This window comes from Anopheles ziemanni, chromosome 2 (assembly GCF_943734765.1).
Source record: "Anopheles ziemanni chromosome 2, idAnoZiCoDA_A2_x.2, whole genome shotgun sequence".
NCBI classification, from domain to species: domain Eukaryota; kingdom Metazoa; phylum Arthropoda; class Insecta; order Diptera; family Culicidae; genus Anopheles; species Anopheles ziemanni.
Window position 1 is genome coordinate 58433369 of NC_080705.1, and position 25960 is coordinate 58459328.

Genomic DNA, 25960 nt, shown 5'->3' on the forward strand with positions numbered 1-25960 from the left:
AAACGCGGATACGCACACTCGCTCCATGCGCCGACAAGGGCATGGAAAAGACGAACAGTGAAAAGGTCATTTGACGATCAAAAGCGCGAAATCAAACCGTATTGGGTAACAAGGCTTTGTTTCGTTTTTCGCGTGGCTCTCTAGAACAATCACTACTTTTTTAGTCACTTTGCTTGTCTATCACTTGGTGTGCACACATACCGCTAACAATGCACGCCTAAAGACACACACACACGCACACGCAACCTCACAATATTCGACTTTGATGCCACGTGGTACACCAATCCCGACCAACTCATCACACGTGTTATGTACAATTAAGGGGGGGGGGGCACTCGGTAACAAACAATCAAACAAATTAACTTAAACGAGATAACCGCACAACAACTCCTCCCTCCTCCCGTTTTTATCCTTGTTCTCGATTTCCACGACCACGGACCGAGAATATACCACCAACCGGCAGATCCTCCAAGTGCAAAAACCATACCACTGTGTCCAGTTTTGTTTTTTTTTTCTCGTGCCAAAAGAACACAAAACGTAGGCTCAGTCGCAAGCCGAGCAATGACTTTTTCTTCTTTAAATATCACACAAACAGACCACGTTCAACATCAATCGTTGTTAACAAGCCGCCGCTCAGCTTTCAAAGATCCAAAGCGGAACGCAGTTAAAGAAAAAGGGAAAAAATTGGGGCGACCTCCAGTTTGTCTTGCAAACAATTTCAAAAATCGTCAACTTACAAGAATCGTTTGGCTGTGTGAGTGTGTATGTGATTTAGTTCGCGGCTTTTTTGACTGCGATGCTCTACGATGCGTGCGTTGCGCTTTTCTATACTATTTTTTTTCCTGCAGCGTCGTTTTAACTTGTCTTCGCTCTCTAACCATCCAGCTCCATGACGGTTGGATCCGTGTTCGAACCGTCCGTGGCGCCACCTGCACCATCACTACCACCCGCGCTAGCTCCCATCGGTTCACTAAGGTTCCTACAGTGCGTCAGCACGATCTGGGCCAGCTCCTTGAGCCGCGGGTACGGTGCCGGATGCTCGATTAGCTCCTGCAGCAACTCGACACCACGTTCCTGTTCAACCACCCGGCAGTACTTTGTCGGGTAGACCTAAATATGACGCAAAAGAAGGTAAGTTAATATACTAGCAGTGGCAGTCCCCCTCCTTTGATCAATCCACTCACTTTGGTTAAATTCGCTAACGCCCAGACGGCCCAATGCTGACACTGGGGCGTGTGGTAGCAACGGATCAGACCGAGGATGGGCTCGAAGCTACGATAGTTTATGTTGCGCTCGGCTGAAAGGTCCCACCGCTCGATCGCCTCGACCATGCGCACCAGCACGCTGTACCGGGTCGGGCTAGGAATCGTCCAGGCGGCCTCACCGTCCGAGGCGATATGCGCCAGAACACCGGCTGCATTGTAGCTCACCTAAAACCGGAGAAAATCGAAACGTGAACACTCCACCCAGGAAAGCAGGTCAATCAAACGCTGATCGAATGGTTTACCTCAATGCCGTCGCTGGACGAGTCTAGCAGGTTAGAAAACTCGGTTATAAAGACGGGCGTCATAAGCCGAGGCCGAAGCTCCTTCACCTCCGCCACGTTGCCGAGCAGACCCATCATGTTCCGCAGCAGGTCGTCCCGGTCCGGAAATAGCTGCAACGCCAAAAGTGTTCGGAATCGGGTACGGAAAATAGAAAGAAAGTCCACAATAAGCTGCCACTGTCGAACGAGAGAGTGATATTGCCACCGCCATCCTTTCCCCTTGCTCTCTGGCTCACCTTCAGGCAACCGATGAAGTACTCCATCCCGCGACCATCGAGGAATCGCTCGCAGTTCTTTGCCGTCTCATCCGTCACGTTCCACATCGTCGACCAGGCCACCTCCATCACGTCATCGAACATGCGCCTCGACAGACGATCGCTTATCAGGTTCAGCATGGTCTATATTGGAGAAAAAAAGAGTGCGGGAAGGGAAGTAACATTCCGAGAAGGTCAGTTCCTAATGATGATTCATAACCGTCTCACGCCGGCGCATTGTTGCCTGCCTACCGATATAGCACCCAGATCACCCAGGAACAGCTTTTGGCTGCCGTCCACCTGGCAGGCGAGCGAGTTCAGCAGGTAGATCGCGATGCGCTGCACGAAGCCTTCCTGCTCGCGGTACGACACACCGTGCAGCAAAATTTGGACGAGCCGCTCGTATTCGAACATCTGGTGAAGAAGTAAGTAGGATACTATTATATGGACACTATATGAACTAAATAAAAAAAATTAAACGTTGAGTAGGGTAAGTGCTCCTGGTTCTAGTACCAATAGTGGATGTAGTGGAATGAAATTCTAGCTCTACGACGAAATAAATTCAATGGAGATATTTGTTCTTCTATGAAATGTTCTTTGATCTTCTGCGGAGTGGTTAAAAGATAAACCGTCTCATTCCGTAATAAGTTAAGGCTCCAAAATTAATATTTTCCGAACAGATTGTACTAATATGCTGGATTTCTTTAGAATTTATCAAGTATGCCACGATTTCCTTAAGGCCACAAATCACTGCAAAATACATTGGTTTATGAGAGGTCTTTGAGGCCAATGCAGTGGTCTATGACCAAGACAATGCATTGGTTTATGAGTAATTTTGCCATTCTGTTTGAAATATGCTTCAAAAATAAGTCACAGTCAAAATATATTCAGTCATTGCCAAGTACTACCACCACTATAGGAACCATACCACCATTATAGGAGCAACCAACTCGGAAGAAATATACGCTTTTTTTCATGTATTTTAAATGTTTTAAGATGGAAATAGATGTTTCCTAGAAGAAAAGTCGTGTTTCGATCATAATTGGTACAAATATGTAAAATATTGTGTTCTTAACGCTCAAAAAATTACATCATATTGTTAGTTACATTACTAAGTGCACCACTATTGGTACCGTTACCCTATGGATATTGACATAACTTTTAATTCGAAGCTCAACATTCGGCAAAACATGTTGGGTTACTGCCATTGTAAGTATGCGAAAGCCTTGAAAGCCTTCACAGGGTGCGTGCATTTATCCACTTGGTAAATGAGAAGGAAAGATCATTTTGCAGGGTTGTTTTGTAAGTTAAAGGGCACCGAATTGCTTTTAGGCTTGCCCTCTTCATAAACACTCATGTGAAATGTTCCTGAACGAACGATCATGCTAACATTTGCTGTTCTACAGTGTGGGGCAGGGAAACTTAATGATTCGTAAAGTCATTTTCAGAAAAATTGCAAACAAAGCTTATTAGTTCCTATTTTTTTCTATGTAGTACACTCTACGAAATGATAGTTTACATCATTTCATGAACGACATTGGGCAAATGATGTCCCTCAGAAAAAACACGATTGTAACTATTTTTGAAATTTTTCTGCGCTATTCCGAATATATCCACAAGGATATTATCAATGGCGTTGCATATGTTAGTTCTCTGCTCTTCCACGGGCCGAAGTTAGTCTTTTTAAACGATAGATTAAAGATAACACCATGAAGAAGTAACAGGAAGCAAAATCGGTGGAGCGCGGCACATCACTTCTCAACGAAAAAAAAGCAATCGTGTATATGAATACTTGACAGCGAACGTCTGTCTACCCGTTTTTCAAACGCTAGCCGACATGTGGTTTGTGTGACAACCAAATTTCGACAACTCAACTTTTAAATAAGCCTATTTCCAGCACATTCTGACCACTGACATTCTGACTACATTTTGAAAATTGGCGGCTATTTCAAATCATCAAGTTTCTCTGCCAACCCGGTTACGGTTGTACTTCAAAATGCTCCACAGTTCGCTTGGTCGTGATCCATGTGATCCATAGTTACTAAAGCAACTATTATGCTATAGCCTACCAAACATCTGATATTGGTTACTTACCACGTCTAACGGTATGTTGAACTGGCACAGGGTTAAGCAACCGTTTCTCATCATCGTATCGTCCGTCAGGTGCGTCGACATGCCATTGAGCAGCGTGTGGATGATGTGATTCTTCAGCGGCACGCCGAACTTCATCTTTTCTCGCCCTTTCACAATGTAGAACAACGTGGCGCTACGAGAAAATTGTAATGGTTAGCATAGGAGAAGGGACTTGAGAAACCACTGCGGCGTCCACCATGGTGTTTACCTGCCACTGATTTGAATGTTCTTGACACGTATATGCTTGTCCATCGCAGACAGGACGACGTCCAGCGCCTTATGGATCTGCTTGCACGTCTCGAACCGCAGCAGATGGTACAGGTCGTTCAACACCTTCGTCAGCAGCTCGTGCCGATCCTGGTAGGCAACGGCGGCCACCAAAATCTGCTCCTCCGTGGCCTCTCCAGCAATCTGTGGGGTGCAAAGAAATGCCCACCGTGAGTGTAATGCCCACCGCGGCAGGGCCCACCTCCCAATCCTGTCCACCCTCACTTACCCGCAGCGCCGGAATGTCGTGCCATTTGCAGGCCGAGTGCGACGTATAGTAGATGCCGAGAAAGTCCAGCGGCCGATCGACGCGACTGGCGAGCCCCGGGATGTCTGAGCTGCTTCCGGTGCTGGAGCCCGCCTTCTCGGCCACCCCGTCACCGGCCAGATTCGTGCCGGAGATGTCCAAGTGGCGCAATTTCGTAAGGTTTTCTACTAAATTTGCTAGTAACTGTGTGCGAAAGTGCAGAAGAACGTTTATTTTAGCGATCGAAAGTTCCACTCTTCGCTGAGGTTAGCACTTACTTTGTTAGGAGTTAGATAGTTGCCATCGACGTTCGCGCGCGACACGGACAGATCGAGCGTTTCGAGATTTTGCAGCTTGCAGAGCGTCGGGAACTCGTGCTCCAGGGGCCACACGTTGAACAGGATCAGCGTGCGCAGGTTCGGCAACTCCAGCAGAGCCTTCAGGCTGAAGTCGGCGAAGATGCAGGCCGTCAGGTCGAGGTGATGCAGCTCGGTCAGGTGCCCGAACTGGATCGACGGCTGCAGGACGACACCGTTCAGCTTAAGGCGCTGCAGGCGCGGGAGCTGCAGCTGGAAGTTGATTGGCGTCTTCTCGTTCGGCTCGCTGTGCTTCAGCATGTCCACGAACCGGCCGAGCTCGAGCGAGCGCAACTGCCGGCAGTGCTCGATCAGGATGTTCCACGAGGCGGTCGTGATCTTGTTGCAGTACCACATGGACAGCGAATTCAGCTGGTGCCGCAGCAGGATCCGCATGCCCTCGTTCGTGATGGTGCTGTTGCGCAGGCTGACATTACGCAGGGGCGTCTTCTCCGTGTCGCGGAATATTTGGATGAAGCGATCGTTGATGTCCTGCCCGCAGTCCTGCTGGTAGCGTAGGAATCTGCGAACGAAAAAAGTAACATCGATGTCATTAGTATGTACGCTGTTCATTTTCATTCAGCTCTCACTCTCCAAACCGGCCCCCATCCACACTCGATCCCAAACAGCTGCGGAATGCCACTGAATCATCAACCGAAACGGACTAGATTCTTTTCCAGCAGCATTTTAACCGCCGTCCCTCAAAGCTTTCCAGATTCCACGGCGCATAAGAAAACGGGGAACGGGTAAAAATAGTTCCACCAACATCGGCTACCAAGGAGCGGCCATTTATTTTTAAAATAACGACGCAAATCGGTTTTACCACCACACGGAAATCTCGCCAACCTCATCGAAAATCATGGCAAATGGCACCCGACCAATACCTGTTTGTCTTCCTCCCGGCTGATCAGCTCGCCAAATTAAACTTTAAACTTTGTTCCGCCAGATAGCACACATCGGATGAAATTCAAATTTCAAAAATGCTCACGAAAAAGATCATTCAATTAGAAATAGAACCAGCAATTTGATGTTTGTAATATGCGCATCGAATCTTTTTTTTTATCTTATCAAATATGCAAAAAAACGCGCACCCAACCGAAACTGCACCCGGGTGCGATGGTTCTTTGGGGCCGGAAACGGTGCGAATCACACGGCCATTGAAGGGCTATAAATTGTTCAAGGCATCGTTAAACAAACCAAATCATAAATCGTCTCCGTTCGCTCTAAGTTTGACGTTTACCCGGAGTCAGCGGAAAAAAGGCAAACGAAGAAACGGAACGGAAATATAAACGGGCGCGTATGGTAGCGAGTGGCCGCCATAGCTTTACTTCGCCATAATCATGATTCATTTCCCATGACCTTGCCCACGAAAAATGCAATAAACAGAGGAAAGCCAACGTAGGAATGGGACAAGCTGTGGCTCTCCGATGATGGCTCATCAGAGGCGTACATGGCGACAGTTCGGCATTCCCCGTTCGCTGATGGTGGTAATTAAGACCGATTGGAAAAACAGGCAGAGGCCAACCAAACACCAATGATGATGGTGGTTAACTGTAGGATTTTGTAGTCTGGCCACCATTAGTGGTAAAAAAAAAACAGGCGAGCCGACAATGGCCAAGCCGAGGGATATTGAAATTAAATTAAATCGTTAAGCGGACGGTCATCACCATCTTCTGATCCTAACCGTAAACGTTGTGAAAAGGGCTAAAAGCTCAGCTGATGTCCACGTCCTCTCCTCTCCTTCTCGTGGAATAGTAATCTTTCACAAGTCATTTTGTAGCAGCCCCTTAAAGATGGCAAAGTGAAATAAAATAGAAGATGGCCCAATTTAAGGAGACCAGCGATTTTGCTCATCCATTTCCACCGTCAATGCCATTCGGCATATAAAACGTTCGTTTCGTTTGCGCTCAATGAAGGCCATTCTCTCAACAGAGTCCCGCGAGCCTTGCGGTCTTTACCAAAATGTTGGCACAAGTGACGCCGTGAAACATTCCACCAGGCGAATTGTAAAGGAAGGAAATTTTAATCTCTTCTTATTTAACGTGTCTCAATGGCTGCGAATTGCCTAGTATGAATCAAATTGCCAAACCAAAAGACAAGCCTTAAATCGACACGTGACCGTCGCATGTATATGTAACTGCTTCGTTGTACCGATGCCGACAATGCCACGTGTGACATGCTCTCAGTCGAGGAGCTTGCGATGCAAGGGAAAAGAGAAACATCTTAATCAGGCTTGTGTGTTCGAATTGATCCACAACAAAAAATTAAAAAAAGGAATAAGTATAATAGTTTTTTTTAAATCATTGTTAAACCACTGAAAACCTGCCGAACCAGTCAAAAACCATTGAATCATAACGGTGGTTTTCACTATCTCTTACTCATGCGAGATAAGTATGACGCTCCTATCTCAGAATCGAAAATTGATAAGAAAATGTTTGACTTACCATCTCGGGACTTCAAAATACTCTAATTAATGATATATTCTTTAGCGCTCCTTCGCAGGTGTTACGTAATAATAATTAAAGAAAACTTCATTTTACTAACAATACCAAGCGGAGCAGCATCTAAAAATGCAAAACAAGCTCGCTCCAGCAATGGCAGTTTGTAAATGAGATGAACATATTTGCAATGTATGTGGACATCTATATTCATAAGTACGACAACAATTGAAATTATTAAGAATTGTAGAGAACATCTCTTATCTATACAAGAAGAATGAAAGTAGTGGCATGACATTCTGCTACCAACTAAAAATATTCCATACCTCAAAATAAACAACAAAGAATCATTCAGAAGTGTTTCTCAAACTATGGGAAACCTTCAAATCTATTCAAGAATATTGCTGTATATAGCATTTTTATAAAAATTGATTTCAAGTGCTCAATCATCAATAATATGATAAATAAAGCAAGCAAAGTACGTTCGTATTTAAAAAAAATATTTTTAGAATAATAACAAAATGGACGAAATCGCGATACATGTCACCATTCAGATAGACAATTTTATTACAATTGTCGGGTAAAACATTACCTACATAAAAAAATATTATGGCATTATTTTGATCCATCCAAAAACCTCTCTTCACCAATAGCGGATGTAGTATCAGTTAAGTGAGTGAATGAGTCATTAAAAAACAGGATAGATTTTCACTGGACAAAACGTTTTTCCCAAGCATACAAATACACATAAAACCTTCCATCGCAGGGCTCTAGATGACATTCAACAAATCTGTCCTTTGAAGGCCAAAAATATCGCATGCAAACCGTACGCCAGCAAGCGGCAAGTGCAATTCAATAATGAGCACACATGGGAAAGGACAATGTCGTGACATTCAAGCCCACCGCGACGGTAGAAAAGGCAGACGGCATCCATTGCGCACGTAACCCGACACTAACGGCCCCAAGTGGGCAGCTAGCTCGCTTCTCCGTCCCTTGCTGATCCTCGGCCGATCCGCGTTTTGAAGGTTGATCTTACCGAGCGACAAAGTCTCTGTCAAACGCTCTCTGTATGTCTGCGGCATCTACAACGAGTGTGTCAACATGACTCGGAACAAGCATATCGTCGGGAACCACAGCGATTACAGACGCACAGCTGTTACATTTAAGTGCGACGACAGTTTTTGACAGAGTATTGGTGGACGACAAGGCGCATAGTACATTCACTTTGGAAGGTTGATTCCTCCCTGAACCTTGCGCAAAGAGGAGTGGCTTTATTATTGTTTCAAATAGCTTATCAAAGTAGTTAGAAACAGTGGCGGATTTACACTCTATGGGGCCCTAAGCGGTAAAATGAATGGGGCCCCCGCACTACCGTAAAAAGTAACAGATTTTCGTCTTGTTTATATGCTTTTCAATAAAATCAATGTTAGATATTATTTTATCATCAAAAAGTTTTCTGGCTGACTCCTCGAAGTTCTATCTATATGTTGTTTAACAAGTCTTATGCAATAAAGAATTTTTATTAAAAATGGTATGCAGAACAAACGCATTGCTTACATTGAAATTGTTTTTCATTCGCATTATTTTATTCTTATATTGATTATATATTTGATATATTCTAAAATTTTGTTGTTTTGATGCAAATACATGCTTTTTTACAATAATTAAACTATAAAAATTGTATCTTCTGTTACTCTTCAACTCTGATTATATACCGGACCAAACTTTCTTAATTTTATTATGGTTCTTAGCATTAACTTTTATAGGATACAGTACAATGCACTTAATGCACAAAGCAAATTAATGAATTCTATCGAGTATTTGTTTAAGTATAAATTTTACAAATTTGGCCGCAGAAGGTTCGGGGCCCCCCGCGGCCGATCAGTCCGCGCACCGTTAAATCCGCCACTGGTTAGAAAGTCCACTTTCCGGTTGGTGCAGTGTCGCATCAACGTTTAAAGCAATTTGACTTTTGATAGACTTTATCAACAAATGCTCGATGCGGTGCTGTCTAAAGAGTGGTTTAAACATACAACAATATAAACAAAGATAAGAATGTCTTGTGACTTTGATGTTTGCTGCTTCTGTTTCTAGTAATTTTCAAATCCTATGTTGCGGAGGAAGAAAATTCTCTAAAAAACTCACTGACTGTGTCAACCATCAGTAAATATTATAGTAATATACAATAGTGTAGTAACAAACTGAATAAATGGTTTGTAATGAAACAAGGGGCCGCGACAGCCGAGTTGTAGCGCCGGTTAGAAGATCGGCCCATGAGCGCCGGAGCTCACCACCTCCCCTATACGAGAGGACTGACTATCCACGTACAACAGGGAAACAAGTCTCGTAAGCCCTTAACGGGCAGGCATGACCAAGAGGTCGTTACGCCAAGAAGAAGAAGAAGAAGAAGAATGGAACAAGTAACTATCATGGGGTGGGCGAGAAAAGCGATGGAATAATAGTAATCTAAACATACATCATTTGAGGAAAATAAAATGATACTTCCAATGTCACTTTATGACACCCTTTTCTTTTGGAAGCAGATTTGAACACGGTGGGAAATGTAGAATAAATCACCGAAATGGAACCAACTATCAATTTTTATGATCAAAACAAATCTTTAAGCCTCTGTAGCATATTTCTGATATGTTTTCCACGCAAAAATTACTTTAACTAATTAGATCCAAAGTTGGCACTCTGCAATGTGTATGGGATGAATGACAGTTTTTATATGTTATTTGTTTATTGAAACAGTAAAGATTTCGCTGATTTGCCTGTGAGGGTAAAGATTTCGCGTAATTTTTTCCTCCAATCCTCAAATTAAATATTTGAATCAAATAAAGAAGTTTCATAATCAAACTTTTTTTTCGGCTTTCACTTTCCTCTGAAGTTTGCTAATGAAGTGCAAAGTCTAGGCGAAAAATATAGTACAAAAAAACGGAAAGTAAAAAACAGGAAAAATTGCAGATTGCATGAAGCTACAAGAAATTCTCTCATTGTTTGTTATCAAAGCGATTTAACACTAGAACTACCGCGGTTTTGACGCTTGAAACTTTACCGCGATTTTTGTTCAATATTACAAAGAAAATTTTACTTTCGAATACTTAAAAATAAAGATTCCATTGGATGTGTGAAATTCATGCATTGACATTTGGTAGAATTGTTCAGCCTTAAGAAATAAATGTGATTGAAAAAGTACCTTACCAGTCAAAATGATTGGTCCGGTGTTTCTAGTGTTATTATAACAAATTTGCAAAAAAGGCCAGCGAGTAAAAAGAGTGATGCTCAACAAAAGCTAACCGCCAAGAAACCCGATATCGTCGTGCCACAATAGAAACCACCAGAAGCAATTTGAAATTGCATTCAACATTAACTCTACAACTTCCACCTCGGTTTTGCGTGGTTCAAGCAATTGCTTCAGGCTGGTAGCAACCGTAGGCCACCGCTGTATGTGTGTACACGTGAAGCGCATGAATGCAAATGCAGTTTTTACCAGAATTGCACACATCGGCAGTAAGAAGCGTGGTTTGCCCTGACCTGGCATAATCTGAATGGGCACTCGAATAAGAATGAAACAAAAAGTAAATTGCAGAAAAACCTGATTACAACCTTCTTTGATTGCATGAACATTTTTGATCCAGTTATGTTTTACCTAAAATACAAGAAGGTATGGTAACAACTTAGTTACGGCAAAGAGAAAACCCGCAGACATACTAGAAGATCGTTCCAGAAAGCATTATCCCCCACTAAAACCGGTTCAACAATGTTTTTCCCGATGAAATCGATGTAGCTACTACGCTGCCACCTGAAAAATCGGCCTACCATAACAAAGAACCATAAAGTTAGAACTAGAAAATTTGCAGGCCGTTTCGAGTTTCAAGTTTCACCACCTCTAGCTGCTAAACTAGCTTCTTGGATGTCAGCTGAGCTGAAATCGTAGGTGTGCGTTGCTAACGTTGTATACTTGTAGTGTAAAGTGGTGCATATAAGCGCCGCTCATTGCTTTATCACATGTAATGTGTAATAAAATTTCCTATTTCTGTTGTTTTCACTACAAAATGTTTGTAGTGTAAGGATAAAACAAAATATTTATGTTGCATACAGACGCCGCTCATTTCTATATGTCATAGGAGAAATGTGACAACATTTCCTATTTTTGTTGTTATCGTAAAATGTTTGTAGTGCAAGCAACATTTTGTTTAACTTATTTTCACCCTCCATTAATAAAAAAAAATCATTTCTATCATAGCTCACAATCACAAAATCCTTTGTAACCTCATTGAATATACGTCAATGTTTATAACAAGCCAACAAACAAGATTGTGCGTGATTTTACTATCCTGCAGCGAATCAAATTTTCCAGGCCTCGCTGGGCTAGTCATGTCTCCTTCCAAACGGAATCAATAATCTTCTTAAAAAAACCTAAAAAAAATTTTCTTAGAGTACTAAGAATACAAGAAAAAGAATACCAGACAAGTAATGGGAATTTTAGTGTAAACATCGACTGTAATATAATTCCTTTGCGGCCAACTCCTGGTTCTCATCGATATAGTTGTTGCTGGTTCAAATCTTTTCTCAACAAAAACATGTAAAATTCTCTAAGGTAAAAATCGCACGGATCTTAGGGAGTTTTTTTTTTTTTTTTTTTTTTTTTTTTTTTTTTTTTTTTTTTTAATGATGATGAGTCCCACCGCTTACCCCTACATAGGTTTGAGAGGGACGAAAGTATCTTGCGATATTGAATATAAATCATCAAACGAGAGGGGGCATTGGGGCATTACTCTCCAGAACAATCGCATCCATCTCTGCTCCATTCATACAACGGTCGCCATCAATTGCACAAAGAGGTACATCTTAGATTTCCCAACTAGCAAAAGGGGACCACTTTCCGGAGTAGGGCAGGTTTTTTCGCACAGTTTTGGTTAACACCGCCAGCTATCAATGGTTGATAGTGTGGTGAAACCCACCAGTACTACTTAAGGGACCTGATCTTGTTCCTTGCATACAACGGTCCCGAGCAATCACCTCGAAAGGCAAATCGCCGAGTCCCCCAAGGTAACGAGGCACCACCTTCCGGAGTGTAAAAGGGTATTTCTGCTCTGTTTGTAGTTCACACCGCCAATTACCATTGGTTGATAATGTGGTGCCACTATCAAGAACAGAAAGGGACCCAACTACAGCGAGATGTGTAGATACTACTAGTTCTTTTCGTACAGCCATGTCCACCAATTGTGTTTAGGTTAGAGATTTTTACAAGATCTTACCGTTTATCATTTCACATCCAAAGAAATGGATGTGTTTTTCCACACAGTTTTTCCAATTGCCTTACGCGGAAACTGACAATGTCAGCTGTAGGATTTTGTATTCTAAACTGATGAATGTGCTTGAAGCATACTCAATGCGCACTATTAACCCACCTTACTCTACTGAGTAATCCACGGTGATGTGGAAAATAAAACCTTGCATCAGCGAGTGAACGTGCCCAACATTGAATGCCCTCGTTCGCGTCGACCGTAGGCTCCCGAGGGGGGGTGGGCAAGGGTGTTCTCGGTGATGAGGGAAGGGCATGGGCATCATATGATAAAGAAAACCTGTTCACCACCCAGCCCTGGTTTTGGTGGCTTCGGGTGGGAAGCACTGGTACAGTGGTGGGCACTTGAATGACCGCGTCTTTGCGTAGATCGCCCGTTCGACTTCCGAGAGTTGTGCTCGCGATTGTACTTTGCCGCAACAACGGTAGCACAAACAATGATAACGCGACGGCTAGCAACCAACAAATACGGCCGGACTGCGCTATCAAAAACGCATCTATCTATCACGCAAGAATGTTGCAGTACGATGTCAGAATGAAAGGTCGAGCGGTCGGTCAGGCGGCGGGCGTACGGAGCGTAAAACAAATGCATGCAAACAACGCCGCTGTAAAAACAGCTGATTTTAGCATCCAATCGCTGTGTCCAACGCGTCGAGCAGGCAGGCGGTTGCAATTGTAGATTTTTTGTCGAAAAACACCCACTCGCGTTGCACTGCATAGAACGAAGCGGTAGAACAAGATAGCATTATATAACGAATGTTGTTTCGAGAGGAAGTGCCCCATCGTGTGGCTATCGTTGAGGACAGAATGTATATTCCCATCCCTCCCTTCCTCTCTTCCACTACCCTTGCATACACATACATATGTTGGCGTGCCGTCATAAGAAAGTTGGCGTCGACGCTTTTCCTCGGCGCTCTTTGTTCGGGATACAACTCCGAGATTGCCCTTTGGCTACCGAGGAAGCCTGGTAGAGGTGAAGAACGCGGGGAACACGCCTAGTCGTGCGTCGCAATAGGCCTACCGCCCTGCGCTAGAGGTTATTAACGGGGACCAGAAGCACTCCGACGTACACTTTTAGCCTGATAACACACGTCATTTGTCAAGAGCGAGAGTTGCTGAGGCTTTATAGAGCGACGTGTTTAGCCGAGATGGACGAAGGAATCTGATGAGATGCGTTGAAGCAAGATAGAGAGACACAGAGAGAAGGAGAGGGAGTAGAATCAATGCTTTCAAATGTCATTCTCCCTTCGGGCAATGTTCGCCTTACGCCTAATGCAGCTTTCACCGGACGACGGTCAACAAAGACCGTTCGATAAAAACCAGTGTCTATAATCATCAGGTGAGCGTTGGGTTGAAAAGAAAATAGGCCAGAGGGACAAAGGTAGCACACGCATTAACACAGCACACCGCGTGACTCACCGATCGCAGATTTCGTTCGGTATGATAACGTCGTCCTTCAGTTCCAGCTGATGCGTGACCGGGTCGGTGTTGCACATGACGTCGAGATTTTTCGCCAAGAAGCGGATGGTCGTCTCCAGCAGCGTTGGAAGTTCCTCGTCCATGATGCCGTTTTCTTTGAGTCTCACACGACCCAGCATTGTATTGTTACTGCTGCTCGAACACGGACGTTTTCACTGCGTTGCACACCGCGCACACAGGAAGAAAAACCAACCGAATTTCTTTTGAAGACTTTATCGCCTGCAAAGCCGTTCTCTCTAACAAGTGTTGATAGCTAGAATCGATATGATCAGATTGTGGCAGCGTATACCAACAACTGGACACTAACTCCCAACACGGCACCGATCTTTTCACACAGGGACAGCCCTTGCCAGAAGGGGTAACCACAGACACACACACACAATGCACACACTTTTCCTATGCGCGATTTTAACAGCAATGCACCCTTTGTTTTTCCACACAGCCAGCAAAGCCAACTGCGACGCACAATTCACTGGACACTGCTATCTCTCCACTCCACGGCTCTATCAGTGCATGGTTAACGAAACAAACAGACAACTGATTATTATATGTTTTCCGATGGCATATTACAGCTTAACGCACGTTCTGTTGTTTTCCTAGGGCAGTCTAAACTCATACTGCTTTTTCCTAAACCCGCAGCATTCCGATAACGATGTATGAAAAGAAGCACTGCGGACACACTAATGGACGATAATGATTGCTCGTGACGCGACAAAGACGATGGGGACGTTCAAATTGCCCCTAGACCGCCGTTTTTACCATTAGTAGCTGCTCAGGGCAGGATGAACCCAAAAGTGTGCATGCCCCTTCCGCTCGCTGTACCGCAAAGCATGCAAAAAAGGACGCTGCAAACGGTAAAGAACTACGTATTTAGGACACATCGATCGGGACACAGCACTTTGCACAAACTACTTCAACTACGACACCATCTCTACTAGCAGTTCAGCACTGGGAAAAGGACCGACATAACGCCGTGCCACCCGTGCCTCCCTTCCCTGCTGCACCAACTATGTGTGTGTGATATGACGTCGTAACATAAACAAACCCGCTCTCGTCGTTCCGTGAAACCAAAAACACAAAGAACGGGCAAGCGAGATAGCGCGTGGGCTTGCGGGCATTCGTTCCAAACACGTTCCTCTAAGCTATCCTGCACTCCTTCTAACGCGCACGAGTGCCTATAGACTGGTTCCATCTGGTAGACCTGCTGGTCCCGTTACGACCCAGCTGGTGTAGTGATCTCGCTCTCATCGCACAGGCTGTCATGCCTAGACAAATGCTAGTTCCGTCAGCCCATCTGGTGCCTGACGGCACGGGTGGAATCCACTTTTCGTGACGTTTACATATTCGGCCGATCAGCGTACTATAAGTAACCTTCAAATTTCTCGAATCGCCCGGAATTGATTCAACATGCAAATCCACTATTGTTACAATGAACAACGCAATCGATTGCTAGCAACAATATTCGATAGTGCGCATCACACACACAGTGAGGGCGAACGCTGGCGCCATTCAAAACAAAACATCAACCTAAACTTTGCATCACCTGATCGGGCTCACCTGAAAGTGGCACAATGGAAAAGTTTAATCCATTTTCAGAAACGCACACCCGAGTCGAGAAATTGTTGAATGAATGGGAAGCATGTTGATGTTCTGTGTGTTGCCTTTGTCACCGCACATGGAGAAGTACGTCCTTGGTAGACGAATGCGAACTACTTTTCAAGGCGGTATTAAATGGGGCGATGAAAAAAACAGACTAAGGCCCGGAAAGGAACGGGTGATACAGGGTGCCTAAGAAGACAGCGACTTGAATTTACAAAAGCTAAAAATAAATCAATTCTTTCTACTCTTCTTCTTCTTTTTACCAACGCTCAAACAGAATGAAAATTGCCTGGCTGCATGTACAAATACACAGATGGTGGTTCACATAATCTCAATGCCACTACAATAATTCCATCCTCGAACTTCACCGAGTGCGTCATGTGCCACGACGGTGGTATTTTTTAATCTAGAACCAGTAACCGCCAGCTGTTTCGGTTATGCATGCGAGCAGGAAATGTCAACCTCACATGCTCGGGCACACTATCGCTTAGCCTGAACGAAATGTTGCGGCTCGTTCTGCCGCCCGAGGACGACCTTGGGGTATCTCGATTGCACGCGAATGCGATAAACAGAGGCTGGTCTTAGCTAATTCTTCATTTTCCCTATCATCTTCGGCCGCACACAGTGGACCAGCCCGTGGCTGTGAACGTCAACAATAAGAACACATGTTGTTTTGCTGCTGTACTACGCAAATAGCCACTGTAGCACGTCGGAGGGATGCATCCTTTTGTAGTGGTCTTCGGAACGGGGCGACACATGTACGGAAAAAATCCTGCCCCTCGCAGGTGCTACAATAAATATCACAAACACACATTTCACCCCGAACGTCAGATGTTGAAGATTTCACAACGCAAAAAAGGTTCTACACCACTTCCGCATCGAGAAGATTCGTGGTGCAGCTAGCTGGGTCTTTCGCTACTGTGCGCTACGCACTTTTTGCCTTTCCCGATGACTCCTCGTAGAAACAGTTTAAATTATGCTAGCAACACATGCAAAACCGATCAATTGTTGACGAATGCCAACATCTTTTACTTTTGCAGAACTTCACACGACTCGACAAGACCGTCCGACCAGATGACGACTTTCGAATGGTGTAGAGGTAGTGTTGGCACAATCGGGATTCAAAAGATTCAAAAACTCGATCCGTTGGCCGATTCCATACGATTAGATGCGCAGGTAGTGTAATGTTCAATGAATTGACTTTGCACAACTGGACACATCAATAGCAGGAATAAACAAGGTTGGTTTGAAAGAAAAACACTTTTCTTGAATGAAAAGAATGGATAAGAAATTAGCCTCAACAACAGTATTTGTTTGGTTCGGTTCCTTTGATATGATATGTATGAACATTTGATAGCTCCCCGGTTAACAAAAATTCATTTTGTTTTCCAGCTGTCATGTAGTTACAGCAAGTTTTTCCATGGCAGATTGCTGGGACTCTTGCTGGAACTACATGATAGCAGCAAAAATTTAAATTTCTGTCAACCGGGTCGTTTCAAACGGATTAACTCAATTGAATCGAATGAGACTGAGAGGTTTTGTGTGCAAACTTCTTCTTCTTCTTCTTCTTCTTGGCGTAACGACCACTTGGTCATGCCTGCCCGTTAAGGGCTTACGAGACTTGTTTCCCTGTTGTACGTGAATAGTCAATCCTCTCGTTCGCATGACAGCTATCAATCGACTTTATTCTACCTTAATAACATTTCTATACCCTACACAGGGGAGGGTCCGTTCTCGGTTGGGATTCGAACCCACGCCGTCGAGGTGGTGAGCTCCGGCGCTCATGGGCCGATTTTCTAACCGGCGCTACCGCTTGGCTGTCGCGGACCCCCTCCTGTGTGCAAACCAAGATGATTCAAGACTGAATAGGTGACTTTTTAAGAAGTATTTTTTTAGAAAATGGCGACCGTGGCTTTTGACAGCATGCTGATAAACAGCATAGAATGTTAACAACTACCCAAGGAGAACCTTGCTGCACTTTCCTACCAACGGTATACATGCCTACTGTCGTGATCGCCAGACATTATTTCTTCTATTTTTTTATCTTTTTTATTACTTTCTTTTCTTTTTTTATTTTCGCACCACTGTACTCTCCAAAGTCCTCTTCAAAGTCAACCACAAGACTGCCACCCGCAATCGAGCTCGCGCTTTACCAGCTCGCCGACGCCGGTCCCCCTGTCTTCCTCTTATTCGGTCCTTCTCTCTCAATTTCGCCCGTTTTTTGGCTAACACCCGCGTTTCTCTTCCTATCTCTTTCTCTGACTCGGTGCATCTCTTCCTATTTCGCCCCAACCACTACACCTACCAAAAAGAACCTTGCCAAGTGTATTTTTGGTAGGCATGGCACTCATCATAACCTACCAATATTTTTTTTGGAAGGCACCGCAGTGGAAAGAGGTACTGGCTGTCAAACCTTTGTTTGTTTACTGTTTACTGTTTACTGTGCAAGTATGGCCCACTAGCAAGCATTCGACCGTGTTTTTACCAGCGTATTCGTTGTTTCATTAGTTGTTAGATTTTTCTTATAGCCGTTGTTACCGGGTGTAACATAGTATCGGTGGCCAGTGTTCGATAGCAGCGCTTGGATCGATCGACTCGGGGTGGTTAACCGGGGCCGGGTTAACTCGCACCAGACAGTAAGTACGTGAGTAAGAACCCACAGGAGAGTTCTTACTGATGATGATTTTTCCGCGCTTTTCACACATTTCAGTGTCTCGACAAGGAGGAAGAAGCGACTTAAAATGAACATCAACGTGTTCTACGTGTTTTCACTGGCCACGGAGTGGTGCTGCACATCGTACATCGAAGGAGCCTGCTACGATCCTTGGTCGCTGTTTGCCAGCACGAACCAGAGGAAGGGTCGGACGTTTTCTGGATGTTTCGCCTGATCGCCTTCCGAACCGGACGACATGTATCTATTATTAATATCGGTAAACCATAATAATAAAACAAACAAAAATATTTTCCTGCATGAAAATAATTATTATGGGAAAGAAAAGATATCCTGAACTCAACTCATATAATCTACTACGAATGGGTATACGTTTTTTGCGCGTATAGTCAGAAATAGGTATTATAAACGCACAGTCACGTCAAAAGCGTTCTCTTTTGAGGTGTACCGCAAGTGTAAAGAGAATTGTTTTACACTTCTTTTCAGAAGTCGTTTTACGCCTAGATGGTCAAACCTCAAACGGTGGTTGCAGTGCTGACCGTGAGAACGCGCGGAAACGGCGGCGCGCCCGCAGCGAGCGCAGCGAGCGGACTACGCTAGGTCTACCGAAAAAGAGAGTTTGTTATTATTTTGAGAAATAAGGGGGGCCCTCGGGCGATTTTGACACTCCGTCGTAGTGTAAATGTTCGTCGAGAGGCCTTAAGCAAGCCGTAGACGTTGCGAACTTGTACGCGCGAACAATTTGACAACCAGGCATTGCCTATATTAAGGAAAAGAAAGGAAGATATAAGAGGCTATCTTCCTTTCCTTTCCTTAACATAGGCAATGCCTGGTTGTCAAATTGTTCGCGCGTACAAGTTCGCAACGTCTACGGCTTGCTTAAGGCCTCTCGACGAACATTTACACTACGACGGAGTGTCAAAATCGCTACGCTACTATGCCGTGTGGACGCGGGGTAACGGAATATTTTGACACCTGAACGGAACAAACTACAACCGATAGTTCGCTGTTGTGTGAACACGGCCTAATAATTCTATCAATGGTTGTCATAATCGGAACTGAAATGTGCTCAGTAAAAAAATGTTTTTATTAATATACTCAGCACCTAAGCGCAGAAAAATACATATTCGGTTTACACATTTTTGCAAACCGGAAATTAAAATAAAATTGGATGTTTTATCAGAAAAAACATCACTGGATCAATCAGTTCCAAAAAACAGTTCCCACATCAGTTTGACGTTTTGCTGTTCCACGAACCCATGCGGAAATGTGTATTTGTTCAAAACGATAAGTTTTAACAAGGTTGTCAAAAACGACTAGTTCCGAGAACAAAACACATTTTTATTTCGAATATTTTGTCCCGAAACTTTCCGGTGTGATAGAGCATGCATGCTTATTGCTTATTATGTTACAGGAATCCATCGAAATGTGATGCAAATCCCTATTTTTGCAGTAACATGACTTGGTATGAACCCGAATGTAGTTCACTTCACAATGGATTCGAATCTTTGGAATCCGTCTAGGGATCGAATCTTCGAATCTTCCGCATCCCGATTCTGCCAACCACTCCACATGACAGTCTTCCTTTCTATATCTGCTAGTGGAAGTTGAGGTACGATCAAAATAATCTCCGTTGATTTTGCAGCAATAGTACTAATTTAGTGCAATTTTACAACAGGATCCATCCACCATGGTTACTAAGAAGCCCACGAAGAAGAAGGTTGTGACCGGCAAGAAGATTGCTGCCGCCCCGCTGGCCCCGAAAAAAGTTGAGGTTAAGAAGGTGGTCAACCCGTTGTTCGAGAAACGTGTTAAGAACTTCGGCATCGGTCAGAATGTGCAGCCGAAGCGTGACCTGTCCCGATTCGTTCGCTGGCCGAAGTACATTCGCATTCAGCGCCAGCGTGCTATCCTGCAGAAGCGTCTGAAGATTCCACCGCCGATTAACCAGTTCTCCCAGGCCCTGGATAAACCCACTGCTCAGCAGCTGCTGAAGCTGCTCGAGAAGTACCGCCCGGAGAACCCGATCGCTAAGGTACAGCGTCTGAAGGCAAAGGCTGAGGCGAAGGCTGCCGGCAAGGAGGATGTTGCTCTGCCGAAGAAGCAAAACACCCTCCGCCAGGGCGTCAACACCGTGGTGAAGTTGGTTGAGCAGAAGAAGGCCCAGCTGGTGGTGATTTCGCACGACGTCGACCCGATCGAGCTGGTCGTCTACCTGCCCGCGCTCTGCCGCAAGATGGGTGTCCCGTACTGCGTCATCAAGGGCAAGTCTCGTCTGGGAACATTGGTATACCGCAAGACGTGCACCTGCGTTGCCCTGACTCAGGTGGAGAACTCGGACCGCGCCAACCTGGCCAAGCTGGTCGAGACGATCAAGACCAACTTCAACGATCGCTACGATGAAATCCGCCGTCACTGGGGAGGTGGTCTGCTCGGACCCAAGAGTATGGCACGCATTGCCAAGATTGAGCGTGCAAAGGCCCGCGAAGCCGTTACGCAGAAGGCTGTCTAAGCAGTCCGATTTATATCGAGTGGATGCAGGTGATGGTCTGCATTGGAATGGATAATAAATTAAGTTTCTGAAAACGGAGAAAATCCTCTAATGTTTACCTTTTTCCATCTGGATAGGCGTGAAGCAACTGATAGTAAGGTATTATTAGCTGATTCTACAGGGGTTGCGATAATAATAATGAAATGTTTTCCTCCCCTTTTATGTTCCACCTCTCTTATTCGTGAAAGGATTGTACTTACTAATGGAGCCGATAAACCATGTACTTTTCTATGTGAGTTACTTTGTTGCTTACAGTTGATAAAATCAGTCAATTTCAGTTTAAAAGATTAAAATCATTCGATAGAAAAAGTTTATTTGCTATTTCGCTTCTGTTCATCTTCACTTTTTTGAAGGGTTCAGTCGAATATGCGTACATCAACTGTGTTCAACAATCGACCCGAATGAATTTCATCAGTCATGGCTTTATTGTTAAGACTATCCCTCCTAGCTCTCCACTGCTTATCACATGTTTACATAAATATATTGGAACGATCGACATCCAAAAACCACCAAACCACCAGGCTGCTAGATTGCGCTATGCTCAAACCGTCCAGCCTACTGTAATTACAGGGATGCCGAACCGCACTTGCAACTTCCGTCCAAGATCGAAATCTGATGCAACGTGCCACAGCCGGCATGATCCTTGACGTAGCTAGGGAAGTCGTTTTCCAGCACCAGCATACGGTTCAGTCTGTGGTCGGGAAAAGCGTGGGTAGCGTACAATCCAAGTACGCTCTTGTAGACCAGCTTGAAGTTGGATTTTTTGCAACACGTGTTCGTGTCCCAGTAGTAGATGTCCGAGTCACCTTCCTCCCGGAAGAACACACCGTGACCCCCGTCGGTGCCAAGGAAAACGGGTACGTTCGTTTTCTCGCCAATGTCTGTATGGATTTCGGGAATTTAAATTAGTTAGTTTCACCACAGCCACATGCGTTCATACTCTTGGTTTTCTTCTAATGACCAGCTTGTATAGTATGTATGCTTACCTATAATGTTACCGCCGTGACCCTTCCGCAAGTGTTCCGTTTTGATGGCGAACAACCGAGATCCACCAAGGTAGGTAAAGTAAAGCCTTGTGCCTTCCTTGTGCTTGGAGAGGAACACATACAGCACGTCGCGGTAACGGCAACCTAGATGGACCGCTTTCGGCAGTACCACCCGGTATCCGCGGCCACCGTACACATCGTACACGATGATCGCATTGTTACCCGCGTCGCTCACGTAAACGTAGCAGCGGCCACCCTTCAGACACTCGACCTGAAGGTACTGCAAGCGCGATTTTTCCGTCACGAATCGTGCCAGATTGATCGTCTTTAACTTCTTGCCCGTCTTCACGTCGTACACGACGACCTTCGGTGGGCAGCGCTGGACGGGCGTTCGAAGTGACTGCGTGACTCCGACGTCCAACACCCACAAGTAATCGCCATCGCTGTACAGGTCGGTCACGGACTGGAGCGCATTGCAGTTGCCTTCCTCCTGCTCGGACCAGCACGGGAACGGCTCGAACTTGACGTCGCAGCCCTTCTTGGTGGCGTACACCTTGCTCAGCGTAATCGGGTTGCTGCTCTTGTATCGCGGGAAAGCGCACAGAGTGTTTGTACCGGCGCGCTGACATCGCATCGCAATCAGATCACGTGGCGTGTACTTGCCTGTACTCGTGATGAGCCGCTTCGTGGTCGGACAGGGCCAAACGATGCGTCCACCTTCCCAGGTGTAAATTGCGCGTGTACAATTCTCCGCCGTACACGATCCTCGCTCGGCGCTAACTACTGTCAAGGCGTAGCCAAACAGAGCCACAGCCAGTGGTAAAAACCGGCACCTCGTTGCTATCGATCGCATCATACCGGATATCGACAATCCTTAAATTGTGTCTATAAGAAACTAAAGCCACCTTAAACTGTCTGTTACTGTCTGTCGTCCTATGCGTGTACCCGTCTTCAACACTATCCACCTGACTGTTCCCTCGACGATCGTACACGAATGGTTTTATAGCTTCCGCTAGCCGTTGGACACAATTTTGGCTACTGTCTTCAACCCTGCCACATAACTCCGGAGCAGCCGGAAAATCTGCGCGGGCAGAAGAGAGGGGCCGAGGGCAGACGATACGACCAACGGTCGTTGGTCCGCACTCAATGTCAAGAGCCAAGCACAGTTGGGGTCGTCGCGTACACGGTGGCTCTGCCGTGGCGCGATGTTTATTTTTTCATGTTTAGAAATTCGCACCTGTTGACGAAAGTGCCGCGACCGAGCACGGACGGAACGGAAGAAATGGACACGGAGGTGTGTTCCTGGAAGGCACGAAGAGAGCAGTGTGGCCAAGTGAGTACAGTTTAAGTGTTTATCTTCCACCAAAGAATACGTGTGAAATAAGTACACTTAGGTAAAATTGAGAATTTTGGCGGACCGAACCATCGCCGGGTTATCACGTACTGCGCGAGCAACCGACGTGGTGTATGTAAACTCAACTTCAATATTTCCAGAACAGAAATTCCAAATTTATGTATATACGGAAAGTGAGGAAATCTATAACGATCATGCATAACCGTCGCGGTGGCTTCCCAGCCTTCCACGGGAAGAACTTGTTCAAGGACGAGCCTCGATTTGCGATCGAGGCACGTTTCTTGCATGGGAATGCAATGGAGAACAAACCAACGTTTCCGGCTATATTTTCTTTACAGCATGCGTATAAAAACCATGCTCCTTTTTTTGTTTATCTTATGTTCATTATAACAAAATAATGGTTTTCACGGCACTGTTCGAAATGCTTGATAAAGAATGTAGTACCGTATTATGAAATTTAAAATTGATACACTCAGTGTGGCAAAAAGTGAGCACGTGAAATCTAGTTTAATTTGAACAGAGATTTTTTCAGATTATCGAAAAGTGATTAAAACAAATTTTGTTTATTTTTAGTTGTATTAGACAGATAGCAGAAAAAGTTCATAATACGCCTATTTTAATATTTAAGATTCTTTTGTATAATCTTTAACTTCATTCATCATCTCACCCCAAAGAGGCCTTGAGAATATCTCAGATCAGTGAAAAGAACACAGTTTTAACCAGTGTACTTTACTTCTTGGTTCTATGATTTCTTTACCTGTCTTGAAGACAGATAACATTACACAGATATAAGAAATGCCCGCAAAATTACACCTATCTCAAAAATTAAGTTAGTTTTGTTTAATTTTAAAATTCATTCAACGTTTCACGTACAAACAATGCAAAAAATTAATAGAGTATGTTTTAATGTGTAAACAAAATACCGTTATTTTTCATTTTTTTTTACAATCTTTTAAGGGAACGTGATGGTAAGAAATCACATTTTTGGAATGAGCGCCTTCGAAAGCACGAGTATTTTGGTAAGTGATAAACTGAAAATTTCGCAGATGGATTCGACGGTTGTATTAGTGGTCGGTGCTTGGTGGTTATCCAAAACTTCATAACTATTAAATGTGTTTAACATGTCTGTTGATCGTCGGTAGATGAAGACAACACACATTCCAACGTCCAACGTCCACAGCAGGGCATGACCATGTCATCAGCCCATCCGTGCACGTAGAAGCCGGGTATGTTGTGTTGGCCTTGGAAAAAGCTAGTTGTGTTACGCTGGCTAGGTGTATATATGGGCACCCATGTCCCATGCAAGCAATTAGTTACATTTGTACAGACAAACGGAGAACTGGTGTTGGCTACGAGTGGGTCGCGGATTTTCCAGGATCGTAGTCGTAGTCTCAGTTCCTAGTCGCTAGAGAAATTTCAAAATCGACACAGAATGGGCCATCGTACGATAGGGCTATCGCTGGCCGTGCTCTGCTTTCTACTGTCGGCTTTTGCCAGCAACGAGGTGCACGAGTACTGTGACAAAGTGTACCGCGTCAATGGCAATTCGATTGATTTTCCGTGCGAATCGACGAAGAACATCTACTGCTCGACGCAGCGCTACATTCCTAGGAATGTGATACCGGTGCGTTGCCAGTATGACCATGAACGGGTTATACTGGCACTGCCCCGGCTGAAGACCGGTGTCCCGGTCACGCTCGGTCAGATTGACCTAAACAAACCGAACTGCTATGCGCATATCAAGCCGTTCCCGTGCTGGGCCTACCAGGAGGAGGGAAACTGCAATTCACTCCAATCGGTCATTGATTTGTTCAAGGATGTAAAGGTATGTCATGTTGTTTTTTTAATGCAACTTTCCATTATATAAGCCGACATATCAACACTTGTTTCATCCTTTTCAGGGAATTCTGTGGGTTTTGGATTCCGGTATAACAAACTTCCTGCAGCAACCCATCAAACGTTGCCCACCGAAAGTATACGCTTTCAATTTAAACAATGGCAAGACGCTGAAAACGATCGATCTGTCGGAGGTCGTAAAATCCACTACGCGTCTGCAATATTTGGTAACGGACTATGATGAAAATGGTCGTCCGTTCGTGTAAGTAGTTCGTCAGTTGCAGTGGCATCTCTTTAAAAAAAAAAAGAACATTGGTTAATCTGTTATTATCACTTTTTACTTGCAGCTTTGTGTCCGACGCAGATGGTGCCCTCATTTCGATCGATGTGCAGAACAACAAAATCTTCCGGGTGGTGCTGCCACGTGCAATCTCGGCCGGATGTGGTGACTCGGATGTGCTTTATCTGTTGCTGATCAGTAAACCGAAGGGCCAAAGTTTGGTGATCTTCAGCTACCTTTGCGGGCAGAAAGTGTACTCTATAAAATCGGAGCATCTACGCAGCGGCAAGGGTGCGAATGCGATCGTCGAAATGGGCACGAAGCGGAAGCACTCCGTGCTCCTCGGAACCGACGGCGGAAACGGTGTGGTGCTGCGCTACCGCAGCGAGGCAGAGCTGTTCCTTTGGGATACGGACCAACCGTACCGGGAGTGCAACTTTGCGCTGATTCAGAACGGGGACGAGTGTCGACTGTCGACGCACGTTTGTGTGGGCAAGAATGAACATCTGTTCAGTTTGTCGTCGAATTTGGGAGATTTCTTGAACAATACCTGCGGAGTTGGCGGAGCTTCATCGCGACTGAAGTACGTTTGTAAAGAGTGTGACGACGATTGCTATTGATGCGTAATGCAATTGTATTCCGCTGAGCTGAC

At 44.8% G+C, this 25960-nt stretch overlaps 4 protein-coding genes across 4 annotated transcripts; 2 read left to right on the forward strand and 2 right to left on the reverse strand.

The window, feature by feature from the left end:
• Positions 1-602: 602 nt before the first annotated feature.
• LOC131283059 (protein zer-1 homolog) lies at positions 603-14212 on the reverse strand. The gene is made up of 10 exons (XM_058312625.1): positions 13972-14212; positions 4726-5326; positions 4430-4651; positions 4142-4344; positions 3895-4066; positions 2053-2214; positions 1783-1944; positions 1508-1657; positions 1185-1430; positions 603-1110 (listed from the first exon to the last, which is right to left on the reverse strand). Exons 1-10 carry the CDS (start codon positions 14148-14150, stop codon positions 874-876), a joined length of 2334 nt encoding a protein of 777 aa, XP_058168608.1. The 5' UTR covers positions 14151-14212; the 3' UTR covers positions 603-873.
• A 5731-nt stretch (positions 14213-19943) lies between these two features.
• LOC131282664 (large ribosomal subunit protein eL8) lies at positions 19944-20860 on the forward strand. The gene has a single exon (XM_058312188.1). The coding sequence runs from the start codon at positions 19992-19994 to the stop codon at positions 20811-20813; it is 822 nt and encodes a 273-aa protein (XP_058168171.1). The 5' UTR covers positions 19944-19991; the 3' UTR covers positions 20814-20860.
• Positions 20861-21416: 556 nt separating this feature from the next.
• LOC131293958 (protein yellow-like) lies at positions 21417-22694 on the reverse strand. The gene is made up of 2 exons (XM_058322006.1): positions 21839-22694; positions 21417-21733 (listed from the first exon to the last, which is right to left on the reverse strand). The coding sequence occupies exons 1-2, from the start codon at positions 22692-22694 to the stop codon at positions 21417-21419; spliced, it is 1173 nt and encodes a 390-aa protein (XP_058177989.1).
• A 1930-nt stretch (positions 22695-24624) lies between these two features.
• Positions 24625-25928, forward strand: LOC131281506 (protein yellow-like). The gene is made up of 3 exons (XM_058310839.1): positions 24625-25017; positions 25094-25290; positions 25376-25928. Exons 1-3 carry the CDS (start codon positions 24625-24627, stop codon positions 25926-25928), a joined length of 1143 nt encoding a protein of 380 aa, XP_058166822.1.
• Positions 25929-25960: the final 32 nt, after the last annotated feature.

What these genes read in the sequence shown, in the direction of transcription:
- LOC131281506 (XM_058310839.1), top strand. Translation starts at nt 24,625, where the DNA reads ATGGGCCATCGTACGATAGGGCTATCGCTGGCCGTGCTCTGCTTTCTA. An exon ending in ATTTGTTCAAGGATGTAAAG is followed by an intron (nt 25,018 to 25,093) that starts GTATGTCATGTT and finishes CATCCTTTTCAG; the next exon opens with GGAATTCTGTGGGTTTTGGA. An exon ending in GAAAATGGTCGTCCGTTCGT is followed by an intron (nt 25,291 to 25,375) that starts GTAAGTAGTTCG and finishes TTTTACTTGCAG; the next exon opens with CTTTGTGTCCGACGCAGATG.
- LOC131282664 (XM_058312188.1), top strand. Translation starts at nt 19,992, where the DNA reads ATGGTTACTAAGAAGCCCACGAAGAAGAAGGTTGTGACCGGCAAGAAG.
- LOC131283059 (XM_058312625.1), bottom strand. Translation starts at nt 14,150, where the DNA reads ATGCTGGGTCGTGTGAGACTCAAAGAAAACGGCATCATGGACGAGGAA. An exon ending in CCGAACGAAATCTGCGATCG is followed by an intron (nt 5,327 to 13,971) that starts GTGAGTCACGCG and finishes TTTCGTTCGCAG; the next exon opens with ATTCCTACGCTACCAGCAGG. An exon ending in TCAACATACCGTTAGACGTG is followed by an intron (nt 2,215 to 3,894) that starts GTAAGTAACCAA and finishes CTTCTTCACCAG; the next exon opens with ATGTTCGAATACGAGCGGCT.
- LOC131293958 (XM_058322006.1), bottom strand. Translation starts at nt 22,694, where the DNA reads ATGATGCGATCGATAGCAACGAGGTGCCGGTTTTTACCACTGGCTGTG. An exon ending in TCACGGCGGTAACATTATAG is followed by an intron (nt 21,734 to 21,838) that starts GTAAGCATACAT and finishes AAATCCATACAG; the next exon opens with ACATTGGCGAGAAAACGAAC.